The sequence below is a fragment of the Drosophila bipectinata genome, chromosome 2R, assembly GCF_030179905.1.
Source record: "Drosophila bipectinata strain 14024-0381.07 chromosome 2R, DbipHiC1v2, whole genome shotgun sequence".
In the NCBI taxonomy this organism is placed as follows: domain Eukaryota; kingdom Metazoa; phylum Arthropoda; class Insecta; order Diptera; family Drosophilidae; genus Drosophila; species Drosophila bipectinata.
Genome location: NC_091737.1, coordinates 11,630,565 through 11,658,142, shown reverse-complemented (window position 1 = coordinate 11,658,142; position 27,578 = coordinate 11,630,565). Strand labels below are relative to the sequence as shown.

Here is a 27,578-nt window from a genome sequence, read left to right as displayed (position 1 = left end):
AACGTTCTGAACAATGGCAACCGACTTTTATGAAATACCAAGCCGTCAAAAGTAATTATCGAGTGCTTTAGAAAAGTATCAACATAGTATTCATTTCTTCCTGGGGTTATTCCCGACTTTTATTTATAAACTAAATAACATATTATGTTTTTAATCTTATTTTTTCACTCGTTACCCGCCTCTTCGTATCTTTCAATACACTCCTCGAAAATGCTCTGATACTTGTAAGGCAAGTCCCCATGGCAGCCATATGCGCCCAGCTTGTGTATCCTGGCGTAATCGTAGCAGTCCATCTCTCCGTCATCATTGCAATCCTGATTGAACTTCTTCATATAATTTTGCACCAAATCAGCAGCACAATGAGGATCGTTGGCGCAGTTGACGAAGGCCTTCTCGGCATCGGGATTTTCCCCATTTATTGTCAGTTTGCCGGCATCCACCCAATAGGCATTTGTTATGCGGAAAATGCCGCAGGCGCCCTTTTCGGGATTTGTGCAAACAGCCGTGGCATTGCAGCCACTAATGGCCTCACAAATACAGTTCAGACACAACTCCGTTACGGGTTTATCCAAGACGTGACCTAATGTATGAAAAAATGTATTACAGTTTTCAAGGAATTTAATTACCAACCTTGACACCGTACTAAAGTGGGCGATAGGGTCAGCACTAAAAACAGAATACACCTGAAATAAACTCTCATATTAATTGCCTTGATTGTATCGCTTCAGCACCTGAAATGCGAATGAAACCTACTAGCCCCAGGGAGTGAGTACTAACCTGGTAAATACGCCAATCTAGCGGGAAATACCGGTTTTTAGGGCGCATTTACACTTAATATTCTCGATTTCTGTCTAACATAAAACAAAATATCGAATAAACAAAACAAATATTTTAAAAACACTACGAACCAGACTTAATAAGTTTAATAAACTATTATTTATTATATGCAAAAACTTGTTCTTATTATGTTAAATCTTTTCAAGGTAATCACATTACTTTCTTTTTATCAAAAAGTATGCTACAATATAAATGTTTTTGCAAGCTATTTTGCACGGGCAAATATTATTATTTACATAGCTATCAGATCAGCTAAAATTTACGAAGCTAAAATGTATACTATATAATATAATCGTATATAATATAATGCTAGTCATGTCTATATATTTTCTAACAATCGTCAGTATCTTTAGCGGAGCTGCAATACCGATTGAAAACCGATGACCCGTCCTACAGTAGCCGCTCAACTGATCTCAGTTTACTACCGGACACTTTTTATTAATCAAAAGTAACACTTCTATTAGTAATTAGTATTGCCATATTCGCACATAAATTAAAGTGACTCTTCCTTATAAGTTAGTGGCTAAAATCTAGATGAAAATTATTCCCAGATGCATCTCAATTGGATTTCTGACGTTCTTCCTCCACAGCTTTTCTCACACAACTGGTAAAGGTACTTTCGTAATAAAAAGGTCTGTCCTCTTTGCAGTTCCAGGGACCCATATAGTGTATAGCACCATAATCGTAGCAATCCTCCTTATCGTCATTGTTGCAATCCTGTCCAAATTTGGCCATATAACTCTGTAGAGTGTCGGCGGCACAAATAGGATCATTGGCACAGTTTGTAAAGGCTAAAAAAAATGTTTTATGGTTGGATTGGTCTATGAAGTAAGAGCGTATCTCACCATTGTCCGATAAAGGTGAGTCCCCTGGAATTGTCAACCGACCACAGTCCACCCACTGATCCCAGGTAATCCGAAAGATGCCACATGCCCCGTTAACACAAACAGCCGTGGCATTGCAACCATTCAATGCCTCGCAAATGCAATAGAGGCAAGTCTCCGTCACAGGTTTTCGCATCTCGGCTTGAATTCCAATGGCCAGGCCAAACAAAACAACTAAAAGCTTTGGTACTAAATGCATTGTTAAACAAATTTTTATTCCGATTCACTTTCGATTCGATGCGATTCACGATTGCTCACTCACTGAAACGTTCTGAATAATGGCAACCGACTTTTATGAAATACCAAGCCAGCAAAAGTAATTATCGAGAGCTTTAGAAAAGTATCAACATAGTATTCATTTGTTCCTGGTGTGATTCCCGACATTTATTTATAAACTAAATAACATAGTTAATCTGTTTTTAATCTTATTTTTTCACTCGTTATCCCCCTCTACGTATCTTTCAATACACTCCTCGAAAGTGGAGAATTTTTTTTCATAACATATTTTTTTTTACATTTTTTATAAAAATTTCTGTGGGATCCCCTTCAAAATGTAGAAAAATGCATGGAGGCCCCATATGACCCATAGAGAAGGCCATATCTTTGCCAATAATCATCCGATTCTTAAACGGAATACCTCAAACGATTTGTAGATCGATTCTCCACAAATCTGCATCAAAATCTGAGAAGATAATTTTTTTGTCTGATTTTCCGAAGGATTCCCTTCAAAACGTGGAAAAATGCATGGAGGCCCCGAATGACCCACAGAGAATGCCATATCTTTGCAAATAATCATCCGATTCTTAAACGGAATACCTCAAACGATTTGTAGATCGATTCTCTACAAATCTACATCTGAGAAGATAATTTTTTTTAGATTTTGTGTCATATTTTCTAAGGGATCCTCTTCAAAATGTGGAAAAATGCAAGGAGGCCCCATATGACCCACAGAGAAGGCCATATCTTTGCCAATAATCATCCGATTCTTGAGCGGAATACCTCAAACGATTTGTAGATCGATTCTCCACAATTCCTTCATGTGAACAAAAAGTATCAATTTATAAAACACTGAATATTTACCGAAATCTATATATATAAAAGAACATCGTGTTTTATGTTACACCACTTATAAATCAAGAACGGAAGAACAGATTTGAGTGAAAATTGGTAGGGAGGTAGCTTAGAGCCAGGAGAAGGACATAGGATACTTTTTGTCCCGTTCGACAGCGTTCCTCCCTGGCCCATACTTTTTTATTTAGGCAGACAGCTAAGAAGAAAATGTCAAATGTCAAAATGTCAGTTACAAACGAAGTCAAATTCATAGTCAGGCTCTCAAATTTAACAACGAACCAAAAAGATTGTGTTGCGCTGAAATCAATATTAAAACTATTTCTATTAAATAAATAATTAACAAGTGGATTGAAGTGAAGTGAAGTTTAATTAATAATGCCGCGACCAAGACGGTCGAATCTCTCCCGACAAAGCCGTAATGCAAGAAGAATACAAAATATTGCATATGAAAGGACTGAAGAAGAACGAGAAATTGCACGTGAACAGCGCCGCAATAGTATGGCTCGACTTCGTGCTTCTCAAATAGATTTCAATTTGCGACGCAGATATTTAGCTGATTTGAATCGAGCTGCGTTTCGATACGATTGCAGCAATGATTACAGCTTGCATCCTAGCGTTTGCATTGGGCAAATGGACGTTGTTTGCGAGTATTGTGGTGCATTAAAGTTTTCCGGAGAAACGCCTGGATTATGCTGCGTTAATGGTAAAGTGAAATTGCCAGTGTTGACTCCGCCACAAGAGCCATTGTATTCATTGCTTTGCGGCGAAACACAAGAATCACGCCACTTTCTTGCAAATACTCGAAAATACAATAGTTGTTTCCAAATGACGTCATTTGGGGCAGACATTATCGAAGAAGGAGGTTTTAATCCGACATTTAAGGTATTTATTTTTGTACTTACATAGAATGTAGTTAAAGAATCTGGTTTTTATTTTGTAGATGCAAGGACAGATTCACCATCGAATTGGATCATTACTACCTTTCGAAGATACACAGAATAAATTTTTACAAATATATTTCATGGGCAACATGGAAGAACAACTTGATCGACGCCTAGGGATCAATGCAGGAATGAAGCGAGCAATTCTTCAAGACTTGCAGTGTCTGCTTCATGAACATCATGCGTTGGTCAGGTTGTTTAAGAGTGCTTTAGAGCGCATGCCAAATGATGACTATAAAGTTGTCATCAAAGCAGATAAACGACCATCTGGAACACACGAACGCACATTTAATGCTCCAACAGTAGACGAAGTTGCCATCCTGATTGTTGGTGAACAAAATGAAGATGAAGCCACCAACTATCCAATTGAATTTTTAAACTCTTTGGACGTGCCTGGCTTACCACCGCACAATTTACGCCTAAAGGTTGGCTCCGTAGTAATCATGCTTCGAAACATAAACCAACCAAAACTGTGCAACGGTACGCGTTTGGTGGTTAGTAAATTGATGAACAATGTAATTTACGCTACGATAATGATAGGAAAATTCAAAGGTGAGGAAGTTCTCATTCCGAGGATCCCGATGATCCCAACCGATATGCCGTTTGAATTTAAAAGACTTCAATTTCCGATACGTCTTGCATTTGCCATGACAATCAACAAATCACAAGGCCAATCCTTAAAAGTTTGTGGTTTAAATCTAGAACATTCATGTTTTTCCCATGGTCAATTATACGTGGCATGTTCACGGGTCGGAAGACCATCTGCGTTGTTTGTTTTTGCGCCTGATAATAAAACAAAAAATGTCGTGTATCACAAGGTGCTTAAGTGAAGAGCAACCTATGTACTAAAATACAGAAATAATAATGAATGATTAAGGAGGAGAAACAAAGAATATTGTATACCCACAAGTATTACAGAATTTAATTAATTTGAAAATTATTCTTTTTTGTTTGACTTATTTTTTATGCGTGCAACAACAATATGCCACAGCGAAACGTGGCAGGGTACTGCTAGTATTCTTATGTATTATATTCTCATAATATTATTTTATTTTCAATCTCGTTTGTGCAATCTTATTCAAAGTCACTTGCATTGCCATAAATTATTAAATTTTAGATTAAATTTAGAGGTTACACTGCTGTGTTAACCAGAAGATTGTTAACCAGAAGTGCGAACGTCAATGGGTTGGAACTGATTGAGGCAGTTGGTCAATTGAGTTTGGTAATGGTAGCCCAGCTCGCCCTTGCATCCGTATCCGCCCAGTTTGTGGATGGCGGCATAATCGTAACAGTCGACGTTGTTGTCTCCATTGCAATCCTGGCCGAACTTGGTCATGTAATTTTGGATCGTGTTCGCCGCGCAGTATGGATCGTTTACACAATTGGCATAAGCTGAAAGATGAATGGAGTACGATTAAAATCAATAAATCTGAAATATGGATGTGCCTGACTTACCCTCCTCCGACTGGGGACTCTCGTTGCCCAAGGTCAGCTTGCCTCCGTCGGACCAGTAGGCCCATGTGATGCGAAACAGGCCACAGACGCCGCCACCGCAATACCGGGTCTGATTGCATCCACTGATGGCCTCGCAGATGCATCCTAGGCACACATCAGTCACAGGCTTATCTGCTCGGGGGGAAAGATCAATTTAATCATTCCATTTATAGAGATTATTAAAGTCTAAAGCAAGGTATTTTGTCATCGAATTCTATATTTTAATGTGCCTATATTCATTTGAAAGAGCAGTCACGAAACTGAAACTGGATTTGTGTCACACATTCTTTACAGACCATGTCATCGCTTTGTTCAGAGCATTCGGTAATGTTTTGATATTTTAGACTAAACTTTAGAGTAAGTCAGTCAAGAAATAAGGTAACTCACACTTCTGAGTATAATCAAGGAGTTTACCATTAAATTAACTAAAAATAGTTATTAATTATAAAATATATTGGATAAACTAGAAGCTACTCTTCCAAATGTACGCCCATGAACCTGAGAAAACTGAATCTTTCCGCTGAATCTGTCGGCAGCAGTCTCCATATATTTTTTTATCGAACTAGTTTTGCAACTTTCAATGGCAACATTGAGGCATCTCCGCAGATCGAACCCAGCGGCTGCCCGTAGGCGAGGATGAGTCAATAAAATTCACGTTATCAGACCTTGTTCTTGTAATTAAATATTTTTTAACGAGTTTTGAAAATTCGCGTTGCCATGAAGTTGGCTAGCAAACAAAAAAGTTCTCCATCATTTTGGCTCACCCACACGCTTTATATTCTTAAAGTTTCTGGGTTCGGTGACCTATGTTAAATAATCTTGAAAGGCTCCGAAATCAGGTCAAGATTTAAGATGGCTCGACTCTCAAGAACCCAATCGAAATATCAACCAAAAAACTGAATCAAACCTTGTTGATATTTTTTTAAATTTTAATTAAACAAACATGCTGGGTTTTAATGGGATTTTCCTTGCCCTGAGATAACCCACACGCAGTCAGAGATAATGCTTATAGACTAACGTCATCACATGTCACGAAGGTGGGAATTTTGAATCAGCTCTATTTGACAAACAATAGAGCCCCACGCTGCACTTTGAAGTTGGGGAAATTTTCTTTAAGCTACATCCTTTTCGATAAATAAATTGATAATTGATAGCTAATTACCCCTTTTTAAGTCTTTATTTTATTAAAATATTTTATTCGTATGAGCTCACCACCGATTACACAAAACTACTTAATTCGATTGATTGATAGCTAATTTGAAAATGTTTAACGTTTAATAAGTTTCCGCGTAATGTAATGGGGTATAAAATCGGAAGTAATTTCAATGGCAATAATGTGTTATTGAAAAAACCGGCAAAAAGCATTCAACGGCCCGTGTTTGAAATGATAGATTCGCCAATAATCTTCGATACAAAATCCATCCAAAATCCCCTACCACTAATGGATGTTTGTCAACTTTGCGGTGCTCGCTGTATGCAAATGCGGATCCGTAAGACCTTTGTATATGGGAAATCCATCTCAGAACGAAACATGTCTTGTCGCAGAACAAAAGAAGCAAATACCAAACAAATATCTACACAATGGCTAATTAATGTTAATGAATTCAGCGAATCCAGTGGAGCAGACGAGCAGGTATTTGTAGTTCGCTTTAAAAGCTAATCTACACCAAATGCGTAACAAATTTTAAAGCGTAACAATAACAAGAACTCAAACGTTCCTCCCATATAATACCTATAGTTTTCGATTTATTTTGACTCACCCTGGGCTTGAATGAGAGCAGCGAATCCCAGGCACAATAAAGCGCCAATGGCCAGAGTGCAGCACAGCTTGTTGGCAGCCATTTCTATTAATACTTTTTTGTCCGAAAAATATTTGTTTCGATTGCAATTGCAGGCACCTGCACACCTTTATTTCTACACTATATTTGATGCGAATTGTTCGGTTGAAGAAGATCAACTGAACCTGACGGACATGGGGCTTGACTTTTTTGTTATCAAAAGCTCGGCCCAAAGCTCTAAAACGAAAGACTCAAGCTGAGAACTTTGGAGAGGATGAGATGCAATCTATGAGATATGAGAGACAACTCGCTAGTTAAGAGACTTTAAAAGTATACTTCGAGGGGCGTGTAAATATATAAACTTTACCGATAAAACTGATCAGAGGTAGCTTAAGCTAAAAAACAAAAGACTTAGGCTGCGAACTTTGCGATAAAATATATATATGAAAGAATAGTCTTTAAAACATCTTTTATATTGTTACTCTGCTCAATTGAATTTATTCAAAATATATGAATCTCAGTGTTTAGATCTTGTTGAAGGCAGCAATGTCGACAGACTGAACAAAGTCCTCGAACTCCTCAATCTTTTCCTGCAGCAGATCAATGGACACCTTGTCATCCTCGATGACGCACATGATCTGCAACTTGTTGATGCCGTAGCCAACAGGCACCAGCTTGGAAGCACCCCACAGCAGACCGTCCATCTCGATGGTGCGGACGTTGTTCTCCATCTCCTTCATGTCGGTCTCGTCATCCCAGGGCTTGACATCGAGGAGCACAGAGGACTTGGCAATAAGGGCGGGCTTCTTGGACTTCTTGGCGGCGTAGGCGGCCACACGCTCCTGCTTGATGCGCTCGGCCTCGGCATCCTCCTCGTCGTCGGATCCGAACAGATCGACATCATCATCATCATCAGCAGCTGGCTTAGCCGGAGCGGCCACGGTGGGCTTACCACCAGCCAGCTGGGGCAGAGGAGCTCCAGTCCATGCGGAGCGCTCTGCAGCCTCGAAGGAGGCGATGTGACGGTACCAACGGGCAACGTTCACAAAGTCTCCAGCCGGAGCCTTGCCCAGAGCATCGAACACAGACAGATCGGCCTTGCTTGGTGCGTACCTGGAATATAGTCAAAAAAGTTTGTTAGAAAGTTTTCAATCAGAATGCCGACGTGGTGGAGCTGGACATAACCTCACTTCGCATGCCGCGTGCTTACCCGCTGATGTAGCTGTTGTCGGCCAGGAAGTTGTTCAACTCCTTGAGTCCTTGGGGGGTCTTAACGTCACCGAAAGCCATTTTAGATACGTTTATTTTTTGTTAAATAAGAATAAACGGTCGTAGCGCCGTGCTCTGGTTGATGATTGTGGGAAGAAGAAGGAAATTTCCAAAGGTGGCCATATCGGGAAAAATTGTTTTGCTCCGGCAACGACTATTTAGCGTCTATCGATAATAAAAATATATCCCAGCTAAAATGCAAAAAAAAAAAAAAATAATAAAACCTATCTTGTATAAGAGAAATGTATTAATAAATTTATTAAAACCATGCCAAAGAAATCTTAAATATTAAAATTTTTGAAACAAAAAGACAACCCTTTAAAATTCAGTACTGGAAAACACAAAACGGCAAGCGAAAATTTTCGCAGTTCCTGGTTCCAGTGTTGGTAAGTGGATAAGAAAAATTGACGCTGAAAAAAATCACCGCAGGCCGCTGAAAAATTAGATTATACGTGTTAAAACACCGTAAAAAAGCCAAATAAAAACGTAAGCATTAAAGCTAACTGACCGGCAAGTGGAAGTAAACAAAGAAAAACATTGAAATAACTGTACCACACTTTGGCAGCGGCTTTCCAAAATCTCGCCCCCTTTGGTTATTGAATTTTCAACTCGTGGAGGGAGAATATCGTGTTCGTAGATTGTAAAACAAATATTAAAAAAACGGAGACTAAAGAAGGCACTAAAGTGAAACACCAAGATGAGTGACTTCCAGACGCAGCAGGCCAGCATTAGCCAATCCCAGGCCCTGGCACAGGCGATAGAGCGTGCCAAGCAGGTAATAGGCGGTGCTGGGCGAAGAAGAAGAAGAAATGACTGATTAGCCATGTGTGTGTATGCCTTTGAATCCCTTTTTAGATTGCAGCCAAGATCCAACCGAACCAGCCCGTCGGACAGGTCGGACCCTCGCCTCCATTTGGTGGACCCGGATCGGGGGGTGGTGGTGGCGGCGGCGGCGGGGGTGGTTCCGGCTTCAAGCGCCACAATGATGACGGGGATAGCGGACCTGATTGCAAACGCTCCTTCGGCAGTCCAGACTACGGTCAAGGCAACAACTCCAACATGAGCAGCGGAAGTGGAGGGGGTGGTGGTGGTGGAGGTGGAGGCGGTGGTGGATCTGGCGGCGCCAGTATGACCCAGGCGATGGCTCAGGCGGCGGCAGTGGCAGCGAGATTGGCAGCATCCGCCGGCACCTCATGTGAGGAGCAAATTCGCGTCCCAGAGTCGGCCGCTAATGGGTTCTGTGGCCGGGGAGCCAACGACACCATTACCCACATTCAGGCGGAATCCGGCGCCAAGCTGCAAATGATGCAGGACCAGGAGCGCGTGATCATGCTACGCGGTCAGAGGGACACCGTGACCAAGGCTCGGGAAATGATCCAACAGATGGCCAATCGCGCAGGCGGTGGCCAGGTGGAGGTGTTACTCACCATCAACATGCCGCCCCCTGGACCGAGTGGTTATCCGCCGTACCAGGAAATCATGATTCCGGGCGCCAAAGTGGGTCTTGTCATCGGCAAGGGTGGCGACACCATTAAGCAGCTTCAGGAGAAGACCGGCGCCAAAATGATAATTATTCAGGAGGGTCCCAACCAGGAAGTGATCAAGCCGCTCCGCATCTCCGGCGACCCACAAAAGATTGAGCATGCCAAGCAGATGGTACTGGACCTTATTGCGCAAAAGGATGCCCAGGCTCAGCAGCAGGGTGGACGAGGTGCTGCTGGAGGAGGTGGTCCTGGCGGACCTGGACTGGGCTACAACAACTTCAACAACGGCAACGGCGGCGAAAGCGTCGAGGTCTTTGTACCGAAGATAGCTGTGGGAGTTGTCATTGGAAAAGGCGGCGACATGATCCGAAAAATACAGACGGAGTGCGGCTGCAAGTTGCAATTCATTCAGGGAAAGAACGACGAGATGGGAGATCGAAGATGTGTGATTCAAGGCACTCGGCAGCAGGTTGAGGATGCCAAGCGAACCATTGACGGGCTTATTGAGAATGTTATGGTAAGCTATCTTTGAATATCTTTAACCGGCAAGCTTCTATAATCAGTGGACCCTTTCAGCAACGCAATGGTATGAACCGTAACGGAAACGGAGGCGGTAATGGTGCCCCGGGTGGTGGCGATACTGGAAACTCAAACTACGGCTACGGTTATGGCGTAAATCACGCCCAAGGTGGTCGGGAAGAAATTACCTTCCTGGTTCCCGCTTCCAAGTGTGGTGTAAGTTTTCACTTCCCTTGTTCTATAATTTTTTTCCAAAAAATAATGTACTTTTCTTAAGATCGTAATTGGACGAGGAGGAGAAACAATTAAGCTTATTAACCAACAGTCTGGAGCCCACACTGAAATGGATCGCAATGCCAGCAACCCTCCCAATGAGAAGCTTTTCAAGTCCAAGGGAACAACCGATCAAGTGGAGGCCGCTCGCCAAATGATCTCCGAAAAGATAAACATGGAATTGACAGTGATTTCGCGCAAGCCGATAGGTCCCAATAATGGTCCCAACAACGCCCACCACAATCAACAGCAGGGCGGCTATGGTGGTCCCAATCCGATGCAGGGAGGAGATCCAAATGCGGCCGGCGCCTACCAACAGCAACAGCAGCCATGGGGTCCCTATGGTCAGCAAGGATGGGATCCATCCGGACAGCAGCAGCAACAGCAAATGGCCATGGCAGCCAATCAGGGTGGAGCAGCTGCCGGAGGAGGAGCCGGTGGTCAGGACTACTCCCAACAGTGGATCGAGTACTACAAGTATGAGGGACGCCGCAAAGGAGGAGAATATGTTTTTAAAATAACATTTTTTTTAGGCAAATGGGCTGCCACCGAGAAGCTGAGATGATTGAACAGCAGATGAAGGCGAAACAGGCGGGCGGTGTTTCCGGGCCAGCCCAACCCCAGCCACAGCAGCCGCAGCAACAACAGCAGCAGCAGCAACCACAACAGCAGCAATCACAGCAACAACAGCAGCAGGCTGGAAACGCTGCTGGAGGAGCGGACTACAGTGCCCAATGGGCGGAGTACTATCGCAGTGTCGGCAAAATCGAGGAGGCAGAGGCCATTGAAAAGACGCTGAAGAACAAAGTAACTACGATGCGAATACGGCTGCCAAAACAATCTTAATTCATTTTCTTTAATGCAGCCGCAAAACGGAGCACCGGGTGGTGGCCAGGCCAGCACTCCGAATCCCGGCCAGGGCGGTCCCAATCCCGGCCAGCAACAACCCAACCCGGCTGCGGCAGCTGCTGCAGCAGCAGCGGCGGCGGCAGCAGCTGGCGGATATGGCCAAGGCATGACGCCCAGCCAATACGCACAGTATTCGCAGTATTACGCAGCTGCGGCTGCAGCTGGCGGGCAACCGTCGCAGGGAGCACCGCAGCCGGGTGGCGGGCAAGGTGGTCCTCCGGCTGGTTACCCAGGCGGCTATCCTGGTGGCGGATATGGCGGGTATCCTGGCCAGCAGCAACAGCCGAAATCGCACAAAAACGATAAACACTGAGATCCCACGATAGAAATTAGGACAAGAGGGGGAGGAGCAACGGAAGCGGGAAGGAAATGCATGTGGGAGTGGAAGAAGAAGCCGAAGTGGACGATGCTGCGTCCAAGTGGCGATGCGGGTGCCTTGCATGGGGTGAGTCCATCAACCAAGAGTCTATATAGAGAGGGGTGTGTTTTGTATAAATCGATTTGAATATTGAATTGAATTGCCACGTTTTTTTTGCTTTACGTATCTTTGCTGAACCTGTATCCCATACCGCATAAAACGCCAAACCTTTATTTTAGAGATTATCGATTATTAATACCTTGCTCCATATACAATTGACAAACAAAAACATCCACCAATTAGCCGATTACTCTGATGACGTGATATCCTAACGAAATCTTGTTTCCCATGCGTATAACTCTTTGCAGTGATCTATTGTTCTACTATGTCCTATGTCTTTTATCCCCCAAAAATAGCTTAACAGTTCAAACAAAATGGCATAAGCAAATAATTTAAAATAGAACCTAATGAATGCATCATCGACGGATAAATAGACAGCACACGGATGACGCGATACGGAGATGGAGACGGCGGCCAAAGATCCCAGGTCCCTGGCGGAGTAGACGATGAAGAGAATCAATCAGCCAATCGAGTGGATAGCAGAGACAATGTCGCACCTTCGCATTATTGTAAATTATATAAATCACTCTGTCTATTTGGATATTGCGTATAATTTTCCCCACTAGCCTGTAAGAAGTCTTTCCCAGAGATCCTAAGTCTATTACTATAATCTATTCTAACAAATTAATAGAGAAATAATGTTCTGCAGTTCATTATCATACTTTTCTCATTTACACACACACACACTCTGAGATTAGACAATTGAATCCGTTTTGGGTGTTTTGTTATCCGATCTGACATACTACTACTGACATCTATCTGCATACATTTTTCGCAAATATTTATTTTATTCTTTTACTCAATTTTACCGTCAATTTAGGCAAATCTTCCTGAACCGCAGTGGATGTGTTTCTATTATGAAAAAGACAACATTTGCGAGAGTTCTTAATTGCAATAACTGTAATACTATATATCTACCTATATCTATATATTGTGGAAAGCATAGATGATTATGATACATTTTTTATAAAAGTAGCCGAGTCCGAGTCTCTCGTGCGTAGCTTAGCTTAGTTATATAATGCAAAAAAAAACCAATTGAACAACATGATCAACGATATCGACTGGTCTGGTAAGATTTTTTAAACTTGAACATTGTATAAAAAAAAAAACGAATGTAAAATCTTGATTCTGCTGCAATATTTCGGTGCCCCTTGTTGAATCTTAACTATCTGACCTTTGCCAATTAATATTTTCACCTTTCAGTTAAGGCAGTCTATTATATTATTTATATTAGCATTAAGGAAAGCCGAAACTACTATTCATGAACTTACTACAGTTTTCTCATTTACAAATTTGGGCTATTTTATATAGCAATGTTTTTTGAAATCTTTATCACCATTATGCAAACATATATAAGTATGTACTTTCAGAGGCGGCTCGTCAGACCAGTTATTCTTTAAAGAATACCGAAAGCAAAACCCCAAAACTAAATCACACTTTTAAAAAACGAAAACATGAACAAATTCAAACAAAGATATTGTCAAACTTGGTAAGATCGTGTGTTGTTATTACTGTCTATATAAAATTATTGATACTGAAAATCCAACAATGAATATACTTACTCAAATGAATGTAGGTCTACCATAATATAACATACAAACATATATATATATATAAAAGTAACTTTGGTATAATCTAAACTAAGTTTTACGTCTCCCACAAAATATCTGATTGTTGCTACAGCAGATAACCACCCATATTGTAACCGTTGGTCGGTGGGGCTGGCCCAGGTCGGAGTTTTTATCCAGATCCTGGTCCGTCCCAAGTTCGGCTTAGCATTGAATAAACATTTAATATATACCGTATAATATATACATATATTCATCAGATATTGCTAGCATCTGGCACTCCGGTGCTGTGCGTCATATTGCGTTTCTATTTAATACACATTTATTTTTTGTACTGTTGTCTATATTTGAAAAACGTTTATTCGAGCGTATTTTCAGAGGCGAGGCTCTGGATGAGATCTGGGGGAACGGGCTTTAACTTTCCTTGTCGCTCGTCAGATTGATTGCCACATTCGGTATGCCTTTAATTATATTGGAGTCATATTTTTTATCAAACTGCACATTTATAATACAGATGATCGATTATCCTGAATATTCTATATTACTTTTATATTTGTGATATACCTCTATATACAAACATATATATATATATATATCTATATATTTCCATATCGATTTCCAGAAAAGTGCTCCTCTTGTATCTATTCAGTGCTGTATTTGTCGTAAAATGTCGTTTCAAGGTATCATTTCTTGCTATTTAAGCGGTTTAACATTGCCTCCCATATATATACATATATATGTACATTTATATACATTGTTTTGTTGTACTATTTATTGACTAATAACTCCTATTATAAGCGTGGCACTGACCTAGGTGTAGGATACTATCCAATATGAAAGTGGAAAGTTCAATTTGTTCTTAACATACTTTGTGGCAGTTGGAGTCAGTCTGAAAATATTTGGTTATGGGAAGTCGTTCTCTTTTAATTCCAGCAACTGTTCCAGAGACAGAGCCCCCAGATGTGGTAAGTAGGAGACACCTATAAGCCATCTATAAGTTAACTCGTAGAGTTACATAGTTCACTATCTAGTTTCGTTGAGTATTTCCTTTTGGGTCCAATGTCAAGCCGTTTATTTTGCAATCAAATGATATTTTTGAAATTGAAAACATACATTTCCATTTATTTCATTTAAATTAAGAGCTTTGATCTATTTGCAGGACCCATAGAGTGAAAGATAATTCACTTCACATTTTATTATCCACATTGATATTATATTTTTGTGCAGAAATTGTTAAAATGTTATCTTATTTTTTTTTTTTTTTTTGTTAACAAATTTATAGCGTAACCCCGATGCTTTATATATATATTTTTAGAATTTTGAACTAAATCATAACTGACTATCTGTATGTTACAGCCTCATGTTTGCGCCGTATCCTCCAAAATCCACCCTGTCAGTGATCGACATACATATATATTTTTTATGACTACAGTTTTAAACAAATTAGTCTTATTTCGATTACATTTTAAATGTCATAATTATTAAAGTTTTCGAAATAAATCAATCCCTAAAGGACAAATGGAATTATATATTTATTTCTTTGACTTACCTCCGAGCAGGGTTACCTCTAAAAATATCCTTTTTTTTTAATGATTGATCCAGACTCTACTTTAAGATTTGTAGAATTAAGATATCCATTATATAAAGAGCTCATTTGTAGTAGCCATTGCCTTATGGATCGGTTCTCATGACCCTAATCGGTTCTCATATAATATTATGGGCTTAACATCGGCCTTTGGTTCGTCCTCTAGATAGTACCTTTTGAAGGATTTCCACCCAAACCATAAATAAGTTTAAACCGCGTCTTAATTTTTAGCATTTTATTGTGGATACACTGCAATAATTGTTTTTTTTACCCTTTAGTACTTTGCAGCGAAAGTCGAAACAGAACGTCGTAATGCACAGAAAGAGACGATATAGCTTAGTGCCAGTTATTTCGGGCTAAACTATTTTACTTCATTAAGTGATTCGGGAAATTCAACATACATCGAGTTACTTTTATTATTTACGGGGGATCTACTACAAGAAAACTTACATTGAGATGCGGCTTTTAAGATTCTAACTGATTTTTGTTCTTTTCTGTTGCTGTTTGATATCCAGATTTTGTTTACTTCTTTCTTTAAAATTAACATACATCTATTTTACTTGTTTATATCTAATATTTATAATATTTAACCTTTATTTCTTTTTTTTTTTTTTTTTAATTTTCAATCTTCTGTTGATTTTACTCACACTTGGGTGTGAGCGTGTCTCTAGTTGCGTTTATTTGCCGAGAAACCTTCCTATATCCTCAGTTACTAAGGCCCGAGCACTCAAAATAAATAGGGTTCTGGGGTGGGGTGGTGTTAAAGAAATATAGGTTGAAAACTATTATTCTCTGGAGTATCTCTGACTGGGGGCCACTGGCGATCACAAGCTCCGGTTTGGGGTTTTAGGGTGTGTGGCTTGCATCCTTGCCCACAATTTAATTAATTTTTTTTTTTACATTGCCAAAGACGTTTTTGCAATTTTTTTTAAATTTAAAAAGATATCCAGTTTCGTGTTTTTGTACTGCTGCCAGTGTGTGAATTTAGATATATATTTGTAACCTTTCCAAACGTTAATTTTGCTTTGTTTTTTTTTTTTATTATTATTATTTTTTGTGCTTAAATTTAATTACATATTTCCTTCTTGAACGTCAAATGAAAATGCACTAGCTTTGTTTTCTTCGGATTTTTACAAGTTTCTCATGTTTTTTTTTTTCACAAATTTCACACTTTTTGCTGAACTTCAGAGAGTACGTTTTACTTTCAAAATATAGACATTCATGCGTGCATGTGTACTGGTTGGTCAAACAAAATTTTTATATATACAAAGAATATATATTAGAATGGGTAGTCCGCTACCGCCGCTGACATTTTGGTGTAGGTAACTGCAGGTAGCTTTTGGGATTAGGAGTGAAAATCATATACTTATAGGACATCTACAAGAGCTGCTGCTTTCAAAGTTTATCGAACGATGTTCTGTCTTGGCGACCTTCAAAAAGCGGCAAACCACTTTCATTTTGTTTTATTTAGCTTGTCTACCGGACATGGACCCTTCCCCGGCCTCAAACTGCCTCCTTCCCTTGCTTGTTTTATGTTGCGATTAACTGAAAATAAAATTTAATGAAATACTGATCTATTCAGGTGATCATGTAGAGCTTACCGCTTTGACTGTGGCCTTAATAAAGTCTTTCTTTTCTGTTAGATCAAAGTCTGGATATTTCGCGTACACCTGTTTGCACACTGTTTTCATGGTGATCTCTTCGAGATTGGCTTTATCCAGGATTTCTTTTACATAGCCGCGTATTTGTTCGTCCTTTAAAATATAATATATCTTATGTAAGATGCTTTAAAAGTGCTGAAGTGAAATTCTCACCGTTGGGAATGCCAGTTTGCCCTTTTTGGTTAGTGGCTCGTCCTCGTCGGATTCGTCTTTGTCATCGACATCGTCATCCTCTTCCTCGGACGATTCTTTCTTTGATTTCTTGGGTCGACCATCGGCTATAATAATCAAAAAATAAAATAATCAAATTGTTTTCAAAATATTTCATCTAACTGCTTACCTTTTCCAGCTGGTTTAGACTTGTTATTAGGTTTGCTCTTTTTCGCAGGCGTTGTGGGTTTCTTACTCTTCTTGGGGCGTTCCTCCTGGAATGTAAAAGATGGAATAATTTTAGTTTAAGGCTCTTTACTTTGTGTGTGATACCATTACCTCGCTTTGATCGCTGCCGAAATCAGACAGATCCTCCTCATCTTCATCTTCAGAAATATCATCTTCTTCGCTATCGGAATCCTTGCGCCGTCGCGATGCCGCTCCCCGACCTCTGCCCCTTCTTCCAGCTGCTGCCGAGGCTGCTGGCCGTCCACGCTTGCCCGCCGGTCCTCGCTTGCGCTTCGGTACCTAAGGATTATAAGGAGATATTAGAGAATTTATACTTCAAGGGCGTTTCATACACAATCTTACATCACTATCAGCATCCGACAGCTCGGATTCTTCATCCTCTTCCGAATCAGAGTTTCTTCGGCGACTCTTGCGCGCCGGACGACCGCGACTTCCGCGTCCGGAAACTTTACGACCAGCTCCACCACCGCGACCAGCATCAGAGTCTGAATTGGCCGAGGGATTGTACTGCAGGTGGAGAAAGACAATTAGTGGATGGATTACTTTAGAAAAGAAGGTAACCTACATCGGAACCAGATTCGGAGTCATCATTGCGTCTTCTCTTAGGCACCGCTACTTTGTGCTCGCTTTCTCCAGAGCTGGAGAAATCGACATACGCAGACATTTCTAAAGTTTGAAGAAGAAAACCAATTAATTATTTTAAAAATTAGTAACAAATATAAGATCGTACTTTTTCCTGCCGTGGCTCGTTTAGGACGTCCACTGGAATTGCGTGCCGAGCCTCTGCCAGCGGCACCCCCCGACTTGCCGCTCTTGCGCTTCTTTTCCTCCTCACTGGGAGGATCCTCATCATCATCGTCATCGTCGACATCCTCATCCTCGGGATCCTCTTCGTCGTCCTCGTCGCCCTGCTCCAAGCACAGCGACTCATCGGGTTCCATCAGGAATTTGAGCACTCGCAGCACCACCTCGTTCTTGCTGCCCTTGCGATCCAAGGTGAGGATCTCACAGATATTTCGCAAGCCCTTGTTGTCCAGTTTTTTTATTGCATCCAGTTTCTTATTATATTCCGATGTGTCTTTGGCAAACTCGAAGCCGGCAAAAGTACGCAGATTCTTCTTAACCACATTGTTCTTACCCTGAGCACCAAAACAAATCTAAAACGAAACAATCTTCTTAGAAAAATGAATTCCATATTAAATGTTTCTCTACTTACCGCATGCAGAGCTTGCAGCCCATCCACTCTGGTCTTGTTGATGTTCTCATTGATTCGATCGATCTCCGACAGGGCCACCACATTCTCATCGTCTTCGGCCACCTCGTTGTTTTTGTCCAGCCCATCGTTCTCATCCTCTTCATCATCCTCGGCATCTTCATCCTCATCGTCCTTCTCCACTTTGCCATTCTTGGCCTTTACCTCTGGCTTCTTGGCTTTATCCGCTCCCACCTTGGCCTTGCCATCGGCATCCTTTTTCTTGTCGTCCACTTCTGTTTTGGCTTTCTTCTCGCTCTCTTCCTCGGCACCACTGGCCTTATCGTCCTCTTCGTTATCGGGCTCATCACCATCTTCAGTGTTTTCATCCTCCTGTTCGGCATTATCGTCCTTTGCATCCTTTTTGTTGTTGGTTGCTGCCTTCTTTGCTGCCGGAGGTGATTTTTCTTTTTTATCAGCCGCAGCTTTATGGAAGAAATAATATTAAATTAATATTTTATAAAATTTTAAATTTTTTAGTAAAAGAATTATCTTCAACCTTGGGAAGTCCAGTGCCAGTTTTGATTTTTAGCGAAAGGAACATGAATATTGAAGTTTTGTTGTTCCTCGGCATTTACTATGCAAAACCCCATTGGAAAAGGGTTAAGCATGAACAATAGCCAAGGGTAAGGGTAAGGGTTAAGGGAGATAATGATAGGAAAAGAAAACTATTTCAGATTTTTCGGAAATACACTTTTGTAAACATTTCCCGAAGCGGGACTCGAACCACATGCCGCAAATCATAAACAGAGCGTCGCGCTAGCACACTGCGCCACGAAGGTGCCATCAGAACGGTAGAAAATGTCCAATAAGACCCAAGACTCACACACACACATGCAACTCAAGAGCTCCCCAAAGAAAGCCCCCCAAATAGTTTTAGGTAGAGTTGCCAAGTAGATATTTAAAGCATTTAGAAATAGTAACAAAAAAAACATACAACTAAAAAGATTTTAAAAAATAAATAGTGATAGCGCTTTACATTTTTAACCTATTTTTTTTTTTAAACTTTTTTTCTAATTTACTTTTTAACATTTTTTTTTTAAACAAAAAATATTACTTTTGTAGTATAACTATTATCATTACATAATATTACAAATTTCTTATTTAAAAAAAAATTATTTGAATTTTAAATAAAGTGATGACAACACTGTTTCTGAAACGCGCGCAAATTTCATTTTATGATTTTTGTTTTTCTCTCTCGTTCTTCACCAACACACCCACAACTTAGCTTTGATAGTGTGCGGGAGGCTTTTATTTACCTGCATCTGATTCGGGAGCTGGAGCTGCCGCTGCGTCTCCTTTGGTTGGCTCGTCGACGTCACCAGCAGCAGCAGCGGTTGCGGTGGGGGGTGTCACTGCATCGGGTGCCCCCTTTTCGGATTTCGCCTCCTTCTCGACGGCTGCATTTTCTACGGCCTTCGGGTCGCTTGCCTTATCGGCGGCTTTTTTGGTGGCTGCCGTTTCTGCCGTTTTGTTAGCATCCTGGCGTGTGGACATGGAAATATACGAAATCACAACTGTATTACACTTTAAAATTTTTGGCGGCGATTTGGGTTTGTGCGTTTTGCGTTGCGTTTTATTCGGCAAAGAGCTTCTGTATGCGTGTCCGTCGAGCGCAGCCTCTGCGGCACAACGACGCCATGTTTATACACAGAAAAAGAGCGGGGAGAGAATCCACTCGGCGGGCGGAAGATTGTTGCGCCTATTTATACACAAAACACGCTTCCGTTTATGCCGTTTTCACATCCTGCCAACGCGGCGAACTTCTTCGCGATTTTTGAGACACTTCTGAGATTTACATACCATATTTCTAATGGTTTTTCTGTTTTTTCTTCAGCCGACACACATTCAATGGTCACTTGCTTGTGTATGCGTGTCCGATATATGGATATCGATAGGAGTGGAAAATGCAGCATTGCTTATCCAAGTCACAAACCAACATGCAAAATGGAAATTCTTAGAATTCCGGGATCCCTAAAATTTTTTTTTTCAACTCTAGACTTTTAAAATTCTAATTTTATTTGAAAAAAAACCTGGAATATATATTTTTTCAAAGAAAACTTTTATATCACCAATTTTATTCTATCGATAATCACTGATAACTTGTTATGTTATGTCATACGGCAACGCTGTCAGCAAAAATAAGCGCGCGGCGTGTTTTTACAGCCCAAACACAAGATTTCGAGGAACCTTACCAAAAGTGTTAATTGTTTAATTTGTCTAGAGCACAACAGCTGCCATGGGAATTTTGGGCTTATCAAAGCTTATAGCCGATTTGGCTCCACAGGCCATTCGCGAAAGTGAAATCAAAAACTTTTTTGGTAAGAAACTTAACCGCTGAATAAAATTACGTTTTTTAATCCCATCTGTCCTTAATTGTAGGTCGCAAGGTGGCAATTGATGCCAGTATGTGCCTGTATCAGTTTCTGATCGCTGTGCGATCCGAAGGGGCGCAACTGGCCACCGTAAACGGGGATCCCACATCCCACTTGATGGGAATGTTCTACCGGACAATCCGGCTGTTGGATAATGGAATCAAGCCCGTGTATGTTTTTGATGGAAAACCACCAGATCTAAAGTCCGGCGAGCTGGCCAAGCGAGCTGAACGCCGGGAGGAAGCCGAAAAGGCCCTAAAAGCAGCCACTGAGGCTGGCGATGATGCTGAGATTGAAAAGTTCAATCGACGATTGGTGCGCGTGACCAAGGAACACGCCCGCGAAGCCAAGGAGCTGCTCAAACTTATGGGCGTGCCGTATGTGGAGGCTCCTTGCGAGGCAGAGGCGCAGTGTGCGGCTTTGGTAAAAGCTGGAAAAGTATATGCCACAGCTACGGAGGACATGGATGCCCTTACGTTTGGATCCACGAAACTGTTGAGATATCTCACATATAGCGAAGCGCGCAAGATGCCCGTCAAGGAGTTTAGCTACGAGAAGCTCCTCGAGGGTCTGGGCGTCAACAATAGGGAGTTCATCGATCTGTGCATCCTGCTTGGCTGCGATTACTGCGAAAGCATCAAAGGAATCGGCCCGAAGCGAGCCATTGAACTGATAAACAACTACCGGGACATAGAAACGATCCTCGACAACCTCGATACAAGTAAGTATACGGTTCCGGAAAACTGGAACTACAAGATAGCCAGGGAACTGTTCATTGAGCCGGAGGTGGCCAATGCGGAGTCCATCGAACTCAAGTGGACGGAGCCCGACGAGGAGGGCCTGGTGAAGTTCCTCTGCGGCGACAGGCAGTTCAACGAGGATCGAGTACGCAGCGGCGCCAAGAAACTCCTGAAATCGAAGCAGTCTCAGACCCAGGTGCGTTTAGATAGCTTTTTCAAAACCCTACCCAGTACTCCCAATGCCACGAACGCCGCCAAGCGAAAGGCCGAAGAGGCCAAGAAGAGTGCCAACAATAAAAAGGCCAAGACCAGCGGTGGTGGCGGCGGGCGTGGCCGGAGACCAAAATAAAGTTTTCTGGAAAAAACATACAACTTTTTAATATTTATCCTATGCGTATTAAAAGCCTATTTCTACAATTAAAATTACATCTTTGAGCTTAAGACTAATTGGTCTGCTTGTGGGCGTGGGTGAGGTTGGGATGTTGGATTTGGATTTGGATTTAGATTTGAAAATTTGCATTGGAGTTTCTGTGAAATGGGGGGCGGGGGGCTGCGACTACAGCAAATACTGCTTGGCCAGGGCGCGCAGGAATCTTGATTTTCGCACCATGGCGCTCTCTCGTTTAATTTCCTCGTTGTTATTAGCATTCAGCTCCAAGGTGCCCATCATAGATATCTGAAAATCCATTAAATATAATTACTCTGTTTCCCAAAAGATAACCAGGTTTAGATTATTAGCTTACAGCTTCCAGTTTTCGACTATGTTCGCCCCTTTTCGCATGCAGATTGACGATGAACTCCAGCAACGTCGTGTCCCAAATGCAGCTGTAGTAGGCATCCATGGCGTCCGTAAAATTCGAAGACTTCTCGCTGAGATTCTTGAAAACGATGCCGTAGTCGATCTCGTCGAGGAACTGGCACAACACTGTCGCCTGCATGTGACACCCCAGATTGGCAGCGCAGCGGATCATCTTGCGGATTACGTAGTCGTCGGCGACATTCCTTTGCAGCGGCATGGTGCAGTAATCCGTACCGGTGACAAGAGCATTTACGTAACACCTCATGGCTGACTCATTGTTACCGGTGGCCAGGTCCAGATCGCCCTTCATCTTTAGCCAGGAAATCGTTTGGGGGTAGTGTGTCAATGCCTCGGAGAGTAGCCACTGGAGCGTTTCGCAAACGCTTCTCAGGCTGTAGCTTATGGGACTGGAAAAAGGAAGAAAACCGCATTAGCTTGATGGTCCTAGGAGATGGAAGTGCCCAGCCGCTTACTTGTTAATGCTGGTAGGCCAGAGCTGCATGTACTCGCAGCTCAGATCGTGATTGGGGTCGTCCTTGAGGATGTTGTGTATTTTTCCAATCATGGAGATGGATAAACCGAAGACGCTTTGATGTCGGATACGCTGGAGGAAGGCCTGCAAGGAGCTGGTTCCGGCCACACCAGAGGAAGCTCGTTTTGGGACACTGAGGAACATGCTAAGCATGAGGTCCCAGGCATCACGGCACACCTTCTTGGGCCCCTTCATCTTCTCCATTTCGATGAAGGTGGCGGCAAAGGCAACGGGTAGTTCCAGGGCACCCGATCGCTTGTCCAAATATATAAGCGGCGTGAATTCTGTGAGGTTCAACAGCATGATGGCGCAGCTCTCGAGGATGTCCGGTCGGGGAATGATGGAATCACTCAAGCACTGCTTGCATCTCCCGCCAAGCGCCTGGAGGTCCAGGGGCTTCTGGTGCCATTCCTCCAGCGTCTGTGTGACTTGGATGTACAGGATTTCCCACGTGAGCAGTTTGCACATCAACTGAACATTGGCACCCATCTCCTGGCGCTGCGTCTCCGATTTGAGGACACTCAACATGGCAACCGCATCGATGTAGTTGCCTCTCATGGCCAGTTCCCGCGCCTTTCCCAACAACACATAGCTGAAATCCTGAAGGAAGCTAACTGGCATTCCCATGATCAGATTTTTGATGGGTTGGGGTACATCCCAGCTGGGGTTGATTGCCCACAGAGGTCGACCGGGTGCGGTGCCACATAGTTTCACCAGCAGGATCCTCACAGTGTTGGCGTTGGTGCAACTGATTAACTGCTGTTCCAAAGCAGCCACATCCACTCGGGTCACTGTAAGATCAAATGAGCTTTAATTTAAACATCTTTTTTAATGATTTCTTTGTTTCTTACTCTTGGAGTGGCACATCCAGTCGGAAAGCGAGGCGAGGGAGTTCGTCGGCACCGGTGGCGCAGCTTGCAGCATCTGTTCGTCGAGGTCCTGGAGTTCTTCTGGCGAGAATAGACCGATACCCCGCACCGTCTGCAACAGTTGTCGGGATTGCCCGCCCTGGTGAAGCAAGCAGTCGATGAGAAAATGCTTCAACGCTACTTGCTCTTTTAAGCTACAGTGTGGCAGGACCTCCTGCAGACCCTCCACCAGCGGTGGCAGGCAGTCTAGTTCCCGATATTTCTCAAAGTACTCCACGCTCCCGAAAATGCTGCCCCACTCGAAAATATTGCGCACCACGTTCAAGGCGGCGACTTGAAGCTGTAAGTGAGCGGGTTCCTTAAGAATCCCAGACGATATCGAGCCCTCGATGTCTAGTTCCAGTTGCCTTCGGCTCACTAAGGGAATCTCACGAATTTTATTGTCCATTTTCAGGATGGGAACGATATCGGCGTAATTGCTTAGCAACGACTGCTGGAACCGTTCGAGCAGTGTCTGCTGTTGGGCACTGATACCGCAGGCTTGCAACAGTCCCTCCAGTTCCACTGGCTTTATGTGACAAAAATAAAGTGTCGTCTGCGATGGTATGGCCTGGAGATTTGTGTTACACGCGGCGGCTGCTTCTCGGGCCAACACATACTGCTTGGTGAACAGGTAATATTGGGCCAACTCGTAGTGCAACTGGGCTCTCAACTCCTGTGGCGTGATCAGATGCATTAGGTCGTAGTTCTGGCCAGTTCCCAGATCATCGCACTGCAGTGTAACGAAACTGTCGTAGTGGAAAACGTAAAAAGGTTTTCCCGCGCTGCACAACTGTTGCAGATACTCGATCGACGGCTGCGTAGGTGAGTCCAGGAATTGTTGCAGTTGGTCTACAGTTTGATACCTAAAATATAAACAATCCTTAGTAGGTGATCCTTAGTTTTATGGAAATCCCTGTTACATGTTTGGTGGCCGTGGGGTTTTCAGTGCCTGTTCCTTGATCAGTTGCATCCGAAGCAACATGCGGTGGTAGATTGTCAATGCAAATCTGGCTGCCCGTTCATTCCCAGAGGCGGCTAAAAGGTTAATCAAGATTTTATAAATTAGTCCCAATAATTGGGTTATCATTTCCAGCCACACTCACAAGTCTTCATATCAAACTCGCTGGGCAGGGGAATACTCAGGGAACGACCATAGCTAATGGTGCAGAGATCACGCAACAGCGCCAGCTGCATTAACACGGGAAGGCTCTTCTCCAGGGCATCCAGATCCCACCTCAACCATGTGGCCACTTTAAGCTCTAGGATCTTCAAAGCCAACTGTTTTCTGGTCAACTGCAGGCCATTCTCTCCCTGCCGCTGTGTAATGGGAGGAACATTCAAAGCCGCCGAAGCAGCCGGAGATGTGGCGTTGGCTCCCCCAACCACGCCGGGAATCGGTCCAGTTCCGGGACCGGAAAGAGACTGCAAGTCGCTGCCGGGCGTGACAACGGAAGGAGTGGCAGTATCCGGCGTCATACTGATGAACTGCATGATCAGTTCCACTGCACTGGGCTCTGTAAAGGGAATTGGCACTTGAGAGTCTCAGAGTCATAACAGAGAAGCCACAAGTGGAAATGCTTACCCGGCTGGGGGCGCTGCAAGTGCTGGGTGATCTTGTGCGGATCGAGCAGGAACTCGAACCACAGCACCGTCTCGGCGGCCAGGGGCACTGGTTTTGGTTTGAGGGGATCCATTGGCTTAGAGTCGCGGTTGGTTGGAATTTTGTGCAGTGTATTTCTTATTTACAATCAAACTGAATTTAACCAGCAATGTGTTCGCTAAGCGCTGGCATGGCTAACTAAAGGATCCTATGCAGAGGTGCCATGTCTTACCGCATAAATAAGGCTGGCAATGGTCTTTTTTACCGCATAAACGGGCTGGCAAAGTTGTTTTTGTTGTTCGCGGTGTGACCAAGCTAAGTTCAAATTTAATGGGGGTGGATGATCCAACACAACAGTGTTGAAAATAGGACGCTAAGATATAATGGTTAAAAATTGTATACAAGTTTAATATCTATGTTCCTCACAGATGCACAATCTTAAAGTGACATGAGTTAGATACAATTTTTTTAGGGGTCATGGGCCAATCTTGCTGAGAACGTTTTCCAGCACTATTTTTGTGATTATCGATAGTCGATAGCATATTCGATTACTTTGCTCCCCATGGGCACTGCCGGAAACGGATGTGGGGATAAAATATATACTTGTTTGTGGTTTGAATTACTCTATAATATATTTATGTTTTGCTATTATGCTATTATTTGCAGTTTATGGCAATTTTTTTTTAAGTTTCAATAGGTTTGACCTTATTCGACCGACTCATTTATTTAGCCCTTGTTGTATGTTATGAAATTCTAATTTATGTCGCCTTTACACAAAGCAACGATCAAAGTACCTAACCGTTGCATACTGCCCAAGACATTTTTTCCTGTTCATTAAAAATGTAAAACAGCTTGAAAATCTATTCCGGTAATTTATGCAAATATTTATGTTTGTTGAATTTCGATTAAGGGGCTCACTCTCTCCTGTTCTGCATGGTTTCGACGCTTACACTGCTAAAAATGAAAATGAATAAAACGGATGCGTTACATGGTATTCCGTATTTAGTTTTTGCTGGTTTCTCAGTGTACACTAGCGCCTCTAATTTTATTATTGGCTCTTTTTAAGAGCCGTCTGATCGTGAAGTTTATGAGCATTTCTCAGCTCAATAATCTGAATCTTAATAAAATATTTAACGTTCAATCAGGTGATTTTATGCAAATTATATGTTTCCCATTTATACATATGCATGTGAATGTGTGTTTATGGCATTTTTCATCTTCTTATGAAGATTTGTTATTGTGCTGAGATAGGGGGACATGAAGGAGGGCCAGGGCTCGTCAAGGCTTCTAGAAAGCAAATCCAACGGAAAGAAATCATGAAATAAAAATATATTTTATTTCTGGGGTCACAAAGAGCGATAATCTTTTTACTTTGTTGTCTCGCCATTTTCCTATAATTATGCAATAAATTACGCGCTTCTCTAGCAGCACAAAGACTTAATTTTCAAATGCTTCTCCGCATAAGAATTGGTACAAATCTTTTTTAGTTGCCTTATTTTTGTGAAGGCGGGGATGGGGTTCTCTTTTTTTTGGGGGTGGCCCATAAAAACGTCAAATGGGTAAAAGTATTATTCCGATTTTCGTGTTAATATCGTCATAAATTTTAATAATAAATTGACATCGAAAAAGAATAAACCTTTGGCTAAAATTAGACGTTGCCTTGAAGATTCTTGAGGTCTTTACTAGCTCAGTTATTCATTCATGGTTCTTCGAATCACCTAAAATTCCATTGGAATGATCCGATTCATTTAGCAATTTTAATATTTCCGATTCGACAATTTTTCCTATCTCGTTGAAAAGTTCAAAGTTGCCCTCAAGGAATGCGCCTGTTTTGACAATTCGACTTGGGACTATTAAAATCTAAACGTTAGCTAAGTCATTTCTAAATAGCTTTGATTAGGCGCCTGATCTAGAAATCAAGTCATCCGGGTTATCGTTTCAGTTCAGAAATCACTCGAACATTTTCGGATCAGTGGCGTTTTAATAAAATTCGTACTCGCTACGATAGGTATATTATTTCAAAATCGTACAGTGGAATTCTACTATTTGAGACTGCTAATAAGTATGCTTAGGTCGATTGGGTAATTAAATAACCCAAATTTCGTTGCTAAGGGAAGTGCCACAGTCTCGGCCTGTTAAATATTTGCATAATATGCCATACTTTGTTCACAAATTAATGTAAATTTCGGTCGGGGCGAGTGGAACACCTATTGGGTCTA

General features: G+C 42.2%; 8 protein-coding genes across 10 annotated transcripts; 2 read left to right on the top strand and 6 right to left on the bottom strand.

The window, feature by feature from the left end:
* Positions 1-89: 89 nt before the first annotated feature.
* On the bottom strand, positions 90-735 carry LOC108132902 (lysozyme). The gene is made up of 2 exons (XM_017252485.3): positions 631-735; positions 90-580 (listed from the first exon to the last, which is right to left on the bottom strand). Exons 1-2 carry the CDS (start codon positions 698-700, stop codon positions 165-167), a joined length of 486 nt encoding a protein of 161 aa, XP_017107974.1. The 5' UTR covers positions 701-735; the 3' UTR covers positions 90-164.
* Positions 736-1,250: 515 nt separating this feature from the next.
* On the bottom strand, positions 1,251-1,986 carry LOC108132910 (lysozyme-like). The gene is made up of 2 exons (XM_017252494.3): positions 1,683-1,986; positions 1,251-1,628 (listed from the first exon to the last, which is right to left on the bottom strand). Exons 1-2 carry the CDS (start codon positions 1,918-1,920, stop codon positions 1,396-1,398), a joined length of 471 nt encoding a protein of 156 aa, XP_017107983.1. The 5' UTR covers positions 1,921-1,986; the 3' UTR covers positions 1,251-1,395.
* A 2,787-nt stretch (positions 1,987-4,773) lies between these two features.
* On the bottom strand, positions 4,774-7,193 carry LOC108133230 (invertebrate-type lysozyme 3). The gene is made up of 3 exons (XM_017253076.3): positions 6,988-7,193; positions 5,189-5,359; positions 4,774-5,125 (listed from the first exon to the last, which is right to left on the bottom strand). Exons 1-3 carry the CDS (start codon positions 7,067-7,069, stop codon positions 4,893-4,895), a joined length of 486 nt encoding a protein of 161 aa, XP_017108565.1. The 5' UTR covers positions 7,070-7,193; the 3' UTR covers positions 4,774-4,892.
* A 277-nt stretch (positions 7,194-7,470) lies between these two features.
* Positions 7,471-8,383, bottom strand: eEF1beta (elongation factor 1-beta). Its single transcript, XM_017253075.3, has 2 exons — positions 8,216-8,383; positions 7,471-8,118 (listed from the first exon to the last, which is right to left on the bottom strand). Exons 1-2 carry the CDS (start codon positions 8,293-8,295, stop codon positions 7,530-7,532), a joined length of 669 nt encoding a protein of 222 aa, XP_017108564.2. The 5' UTR covers positions 8,296-8,383; the 3' UTR covers positions 7,471-7,529.
* A 247-nt stretch (positions 8,384-8,630) lies between these two features.
* Psi (P-element somatic inhibitor) lies at positions 8,631-13,764 on the top strand. 2 transcript variants are annotated; one of them, XM_017253007.3, is made up of 8 exons: positions 8,631-8,760; positions 8,840-9,049; positions 9,130-10,275; positions 10,335-10,493; positions 10,555-11,027; positions 11,084-11,357; positions 11,416-11,904; positions 12,234-13,764. In XM_017253007.3, the coding sequence occupies exons 2-7, from the start codon at positions 8,972-8,974 to the stop codon at positions 11,770-11,772; spliced, it is 2,487 nt and encodes an 828-aa protein (XP_017108496.2). In that variant the 5' UTR covers positions 8,631-8,760; positions 8,840-8,971; the 3' UTR covers positions 11,773-11,904; positions 12,234-13,764. The 2 variants fall into 2 exon arrangements, with proteins under 2 accessions (XP_017108496.2, XP_017108494.2); XM_017253005.3 differs by having other exon boundaries at positions 12,186-13,764.
* Positions 13,765-15,310: 1,546 nt separating this feature from the next.
* Positions 15,311-20,363, bottom strand: Dek (protein). 2 transcript variants are annotated; one of them, XM_017253073.3, is made up of 11 exons: positions 20,206-20,363; positions 19,662-19,884; positions 18,367-18,827; positions 17,881-18,307; positions 17,716-17,816; positions 17,493-17,657; positions 17,241-17,429; positions 17,092-17,176; positions 16,905-17,029; positions 16,692-16,844; positions 15,311-16,635 (listed from the first exon to the last, which is right to left on the bottom strand). In XM_017253073.3, exons 1-11 carry the CDS (start codon positions 20,206-20,208, stop codon positions 16,621-16,623), a joined length of 1,947 nt encoding a protein of 648 aa, XP_017108562.2. In that variant the 5' UTR covers positions 20,209-20,363; the 3' UTR covers positions 15,311-16,620. The 2 variants fall into 2 exon arrangements, with proteins under 2 accessions (XP_017108562.2, XP_017108561.2); XM_017253072.3 differs by lacking the exons at positions 15,311-16,635; positions 20,206-20,363 and having other exon boundaries at positions 16,677-16,844; positions 19,662-19,914.
* Positions 20,364-20,510: 147 nt separating this feature from the next.
* On the top strand, positions 20,511-21,958 carry Fen1 (flap endonuclease 1). The gene is made up of 2 exons (XM_017253014.3): positions 20,511-20,723; positions 20,785-21,958. Exons 1-2 carry the CDS (start codon positions 20,642-20,644, stop codon positions 21,864-21,866), a joined length of 1,164 nt encoding a protein of 387 aa, XP_017108503.2. The 5' UTR covers positions 20,511-20,641; the 3' UTR covers positions 21,867-21,958.
* IntS8 (integrator complex subunit 8) lies at positions 21,869-25,821 on the bottom strand. Its single transcript, XM_017253013.3, has 7 exons — positions 25,342-25,821; positions 24,863-25,273; positions 24,680-24,794; positions 23,700-24,622; positions 22,790-23,639; positions 22,261-22,723; positions 21,869-22,193 (listed from the first exon to the last, which is right to left on the bottom strand). Exons 1-7 carry the CDS (start codon positions 25,451-25,453, stop codon positions 22,074-22,076), a joined length of 2,994 nt encoding a protein of 997 aa, XP_017108502.1. The 5' UTR covers positions 25,454-25,821; the 3' UTR covers positions 21,869-22,073.
* Positions 25,822-27,578: the final 1,757 nt, after the last annotated feature.

Excerpts from the sequence above, each read along its gene's own strand:
- eEF1beta (XM_017253075.3), bottom strand. The coding sequence starts at position 8,295 with ATGGCTTTCGGTGACGTTAAGACCCCCCAAGGACTCAAGGAGTTGAAC. Across the intron at positions 8,119-8,215 it reads GACAACAGCTACATCAGCGG|GTACGCACCAAGCAAGGCCG; the intron begins GTAAGCACGCGG and ends ACTATATTCCAG.
- LOC108132910 (XM_017252494.3), bottom strand. The coding sequence starts at position 1,920 with ATGCATTTAGTACCAAAGCTTTTAGTTGTTTTGTTTGGCCTGGCCATT. Across the intron at positions 1,629-1,682 it reads CTCACCTTTATCGGACAATG|CCTTTACAAACTGTGCCAAT; the intron begins GTGAGATACGCT and ends CATTTTTTTTAG.
- Dek (XM_017253072.3), bottom strand. The coding sequence starts at position 19,899 with ATGTCCACACGCCAGGATGCTAACAAAACGGCAGAAACGGCAGCCACC. Across the intron at positions 17,817-17,880 it reads ACGAGCCACGGCAGGAAAAA|AAATGTCTGCGTATGTCGAT; the intron begins GTACGATCTTAT and ends TTCAAACTTTAG. Across the intron at positions 17,430-17,492 it reads TGTCGGATGCTGATAGTGAT|GTACCGAAGCGCAAGCGAGG; the intron begins GTAAGATTGTGT and ends TATAATCCTTAG.
- IntS8 (XM_017253013.3), bottom strand. The coding sequence starts at position 25,453 with ATGGATCCCCTCAAACCAAAACCAGTGCCCCTGGCCGCCGAGACGGTG. Across the intron at positions 22,724-22,789 it reads TGGCCTACCAGCATTAACAA|TCCCATAAGCTACAGCCTGA; the intron begins GTAAGCGGCTGG and ends TCCTTTTTCCAG. Across the intron at positions 22,194-22,260 it reads ATAGTCGAAAACTGGAAGCT|ATATCTATGATGGGCACCTT; the intron begins GTAAGCTAATAA and ends ATGGATTTTCAG.
- LOC108132902 (XM_017252485.3), bottom strand. The coding sequence starts at position 700 with ATGAGAGTTTATTTCAGGTGTATTCTGTTTTTAGTGCTGACCCTATCG. Across the intron at positions 581-630 it reads CACTTTAGTACGGTGTCAAG|GTCACGTCTTGGATAAACCC; the intron begins GTTGGTAATTAA and ends TTCATACATTAG.
- Psi (XM_017253007.3), top strand. The coding sequence starts at position 8,972 with ATGAGTGACTTCCAGACGCAGCAGGCCAGCATTAGCCAATCCCAGGCC. Across the intron at positions 10,276-10,334 it reads GGCTTATTGAGAATGTTATG|CAACGCAATGGTATGAACCG; the intron begins GTAAGCTATCTT and ends GGACCCTTTCAG. Across the intron at positions 11,358-11,415 it reads AAAAGACGCTGAAGAACAAA|CCGCAAAACGGAGCACCGGG; the intron begins GTAACTACGATG and ends TCTTTAATGCAG.
- LOC108133230 (XM_017253076.3), bottom strand. The coding sequence starts at position 7,069 with ATGGCTGCCAACAAGCTGTGCTGCACTCTGGCCATTGGCGCTTTATTG. Across the intron at positions 5,360-6,987 it reads TGCTCTCATTCAAGCCCAGG|ATAAGCCTGTGACTGATGTG; the intron begins GTGAGTCAAAAT and ends CCCCCCGAGCAG. Across the intron at positions 5,126-5,188 it reads GAGTCCCCAGTCGGAGGAGG|CTTATGCCAATTGTGTAAAC; the intron begins GTAAGTCAGGCA and ends TTCATCTTTCAG.
- Fen1 (XM_017253014.3), top strand. The coding sequence starts at position 20,642 with ATGGGAATTTTGGGCTTATCAAAGCTTATAGCCGATTTGGCTCCACAG. Across the intron at positions 20,724-20,784 it reads TGAAATCAAAAACTTTTTTG|GTCGCAAGGTGGCAATTGAT; the intron begins GTAAGAAACTTA and ends CCTTAATTGTAG.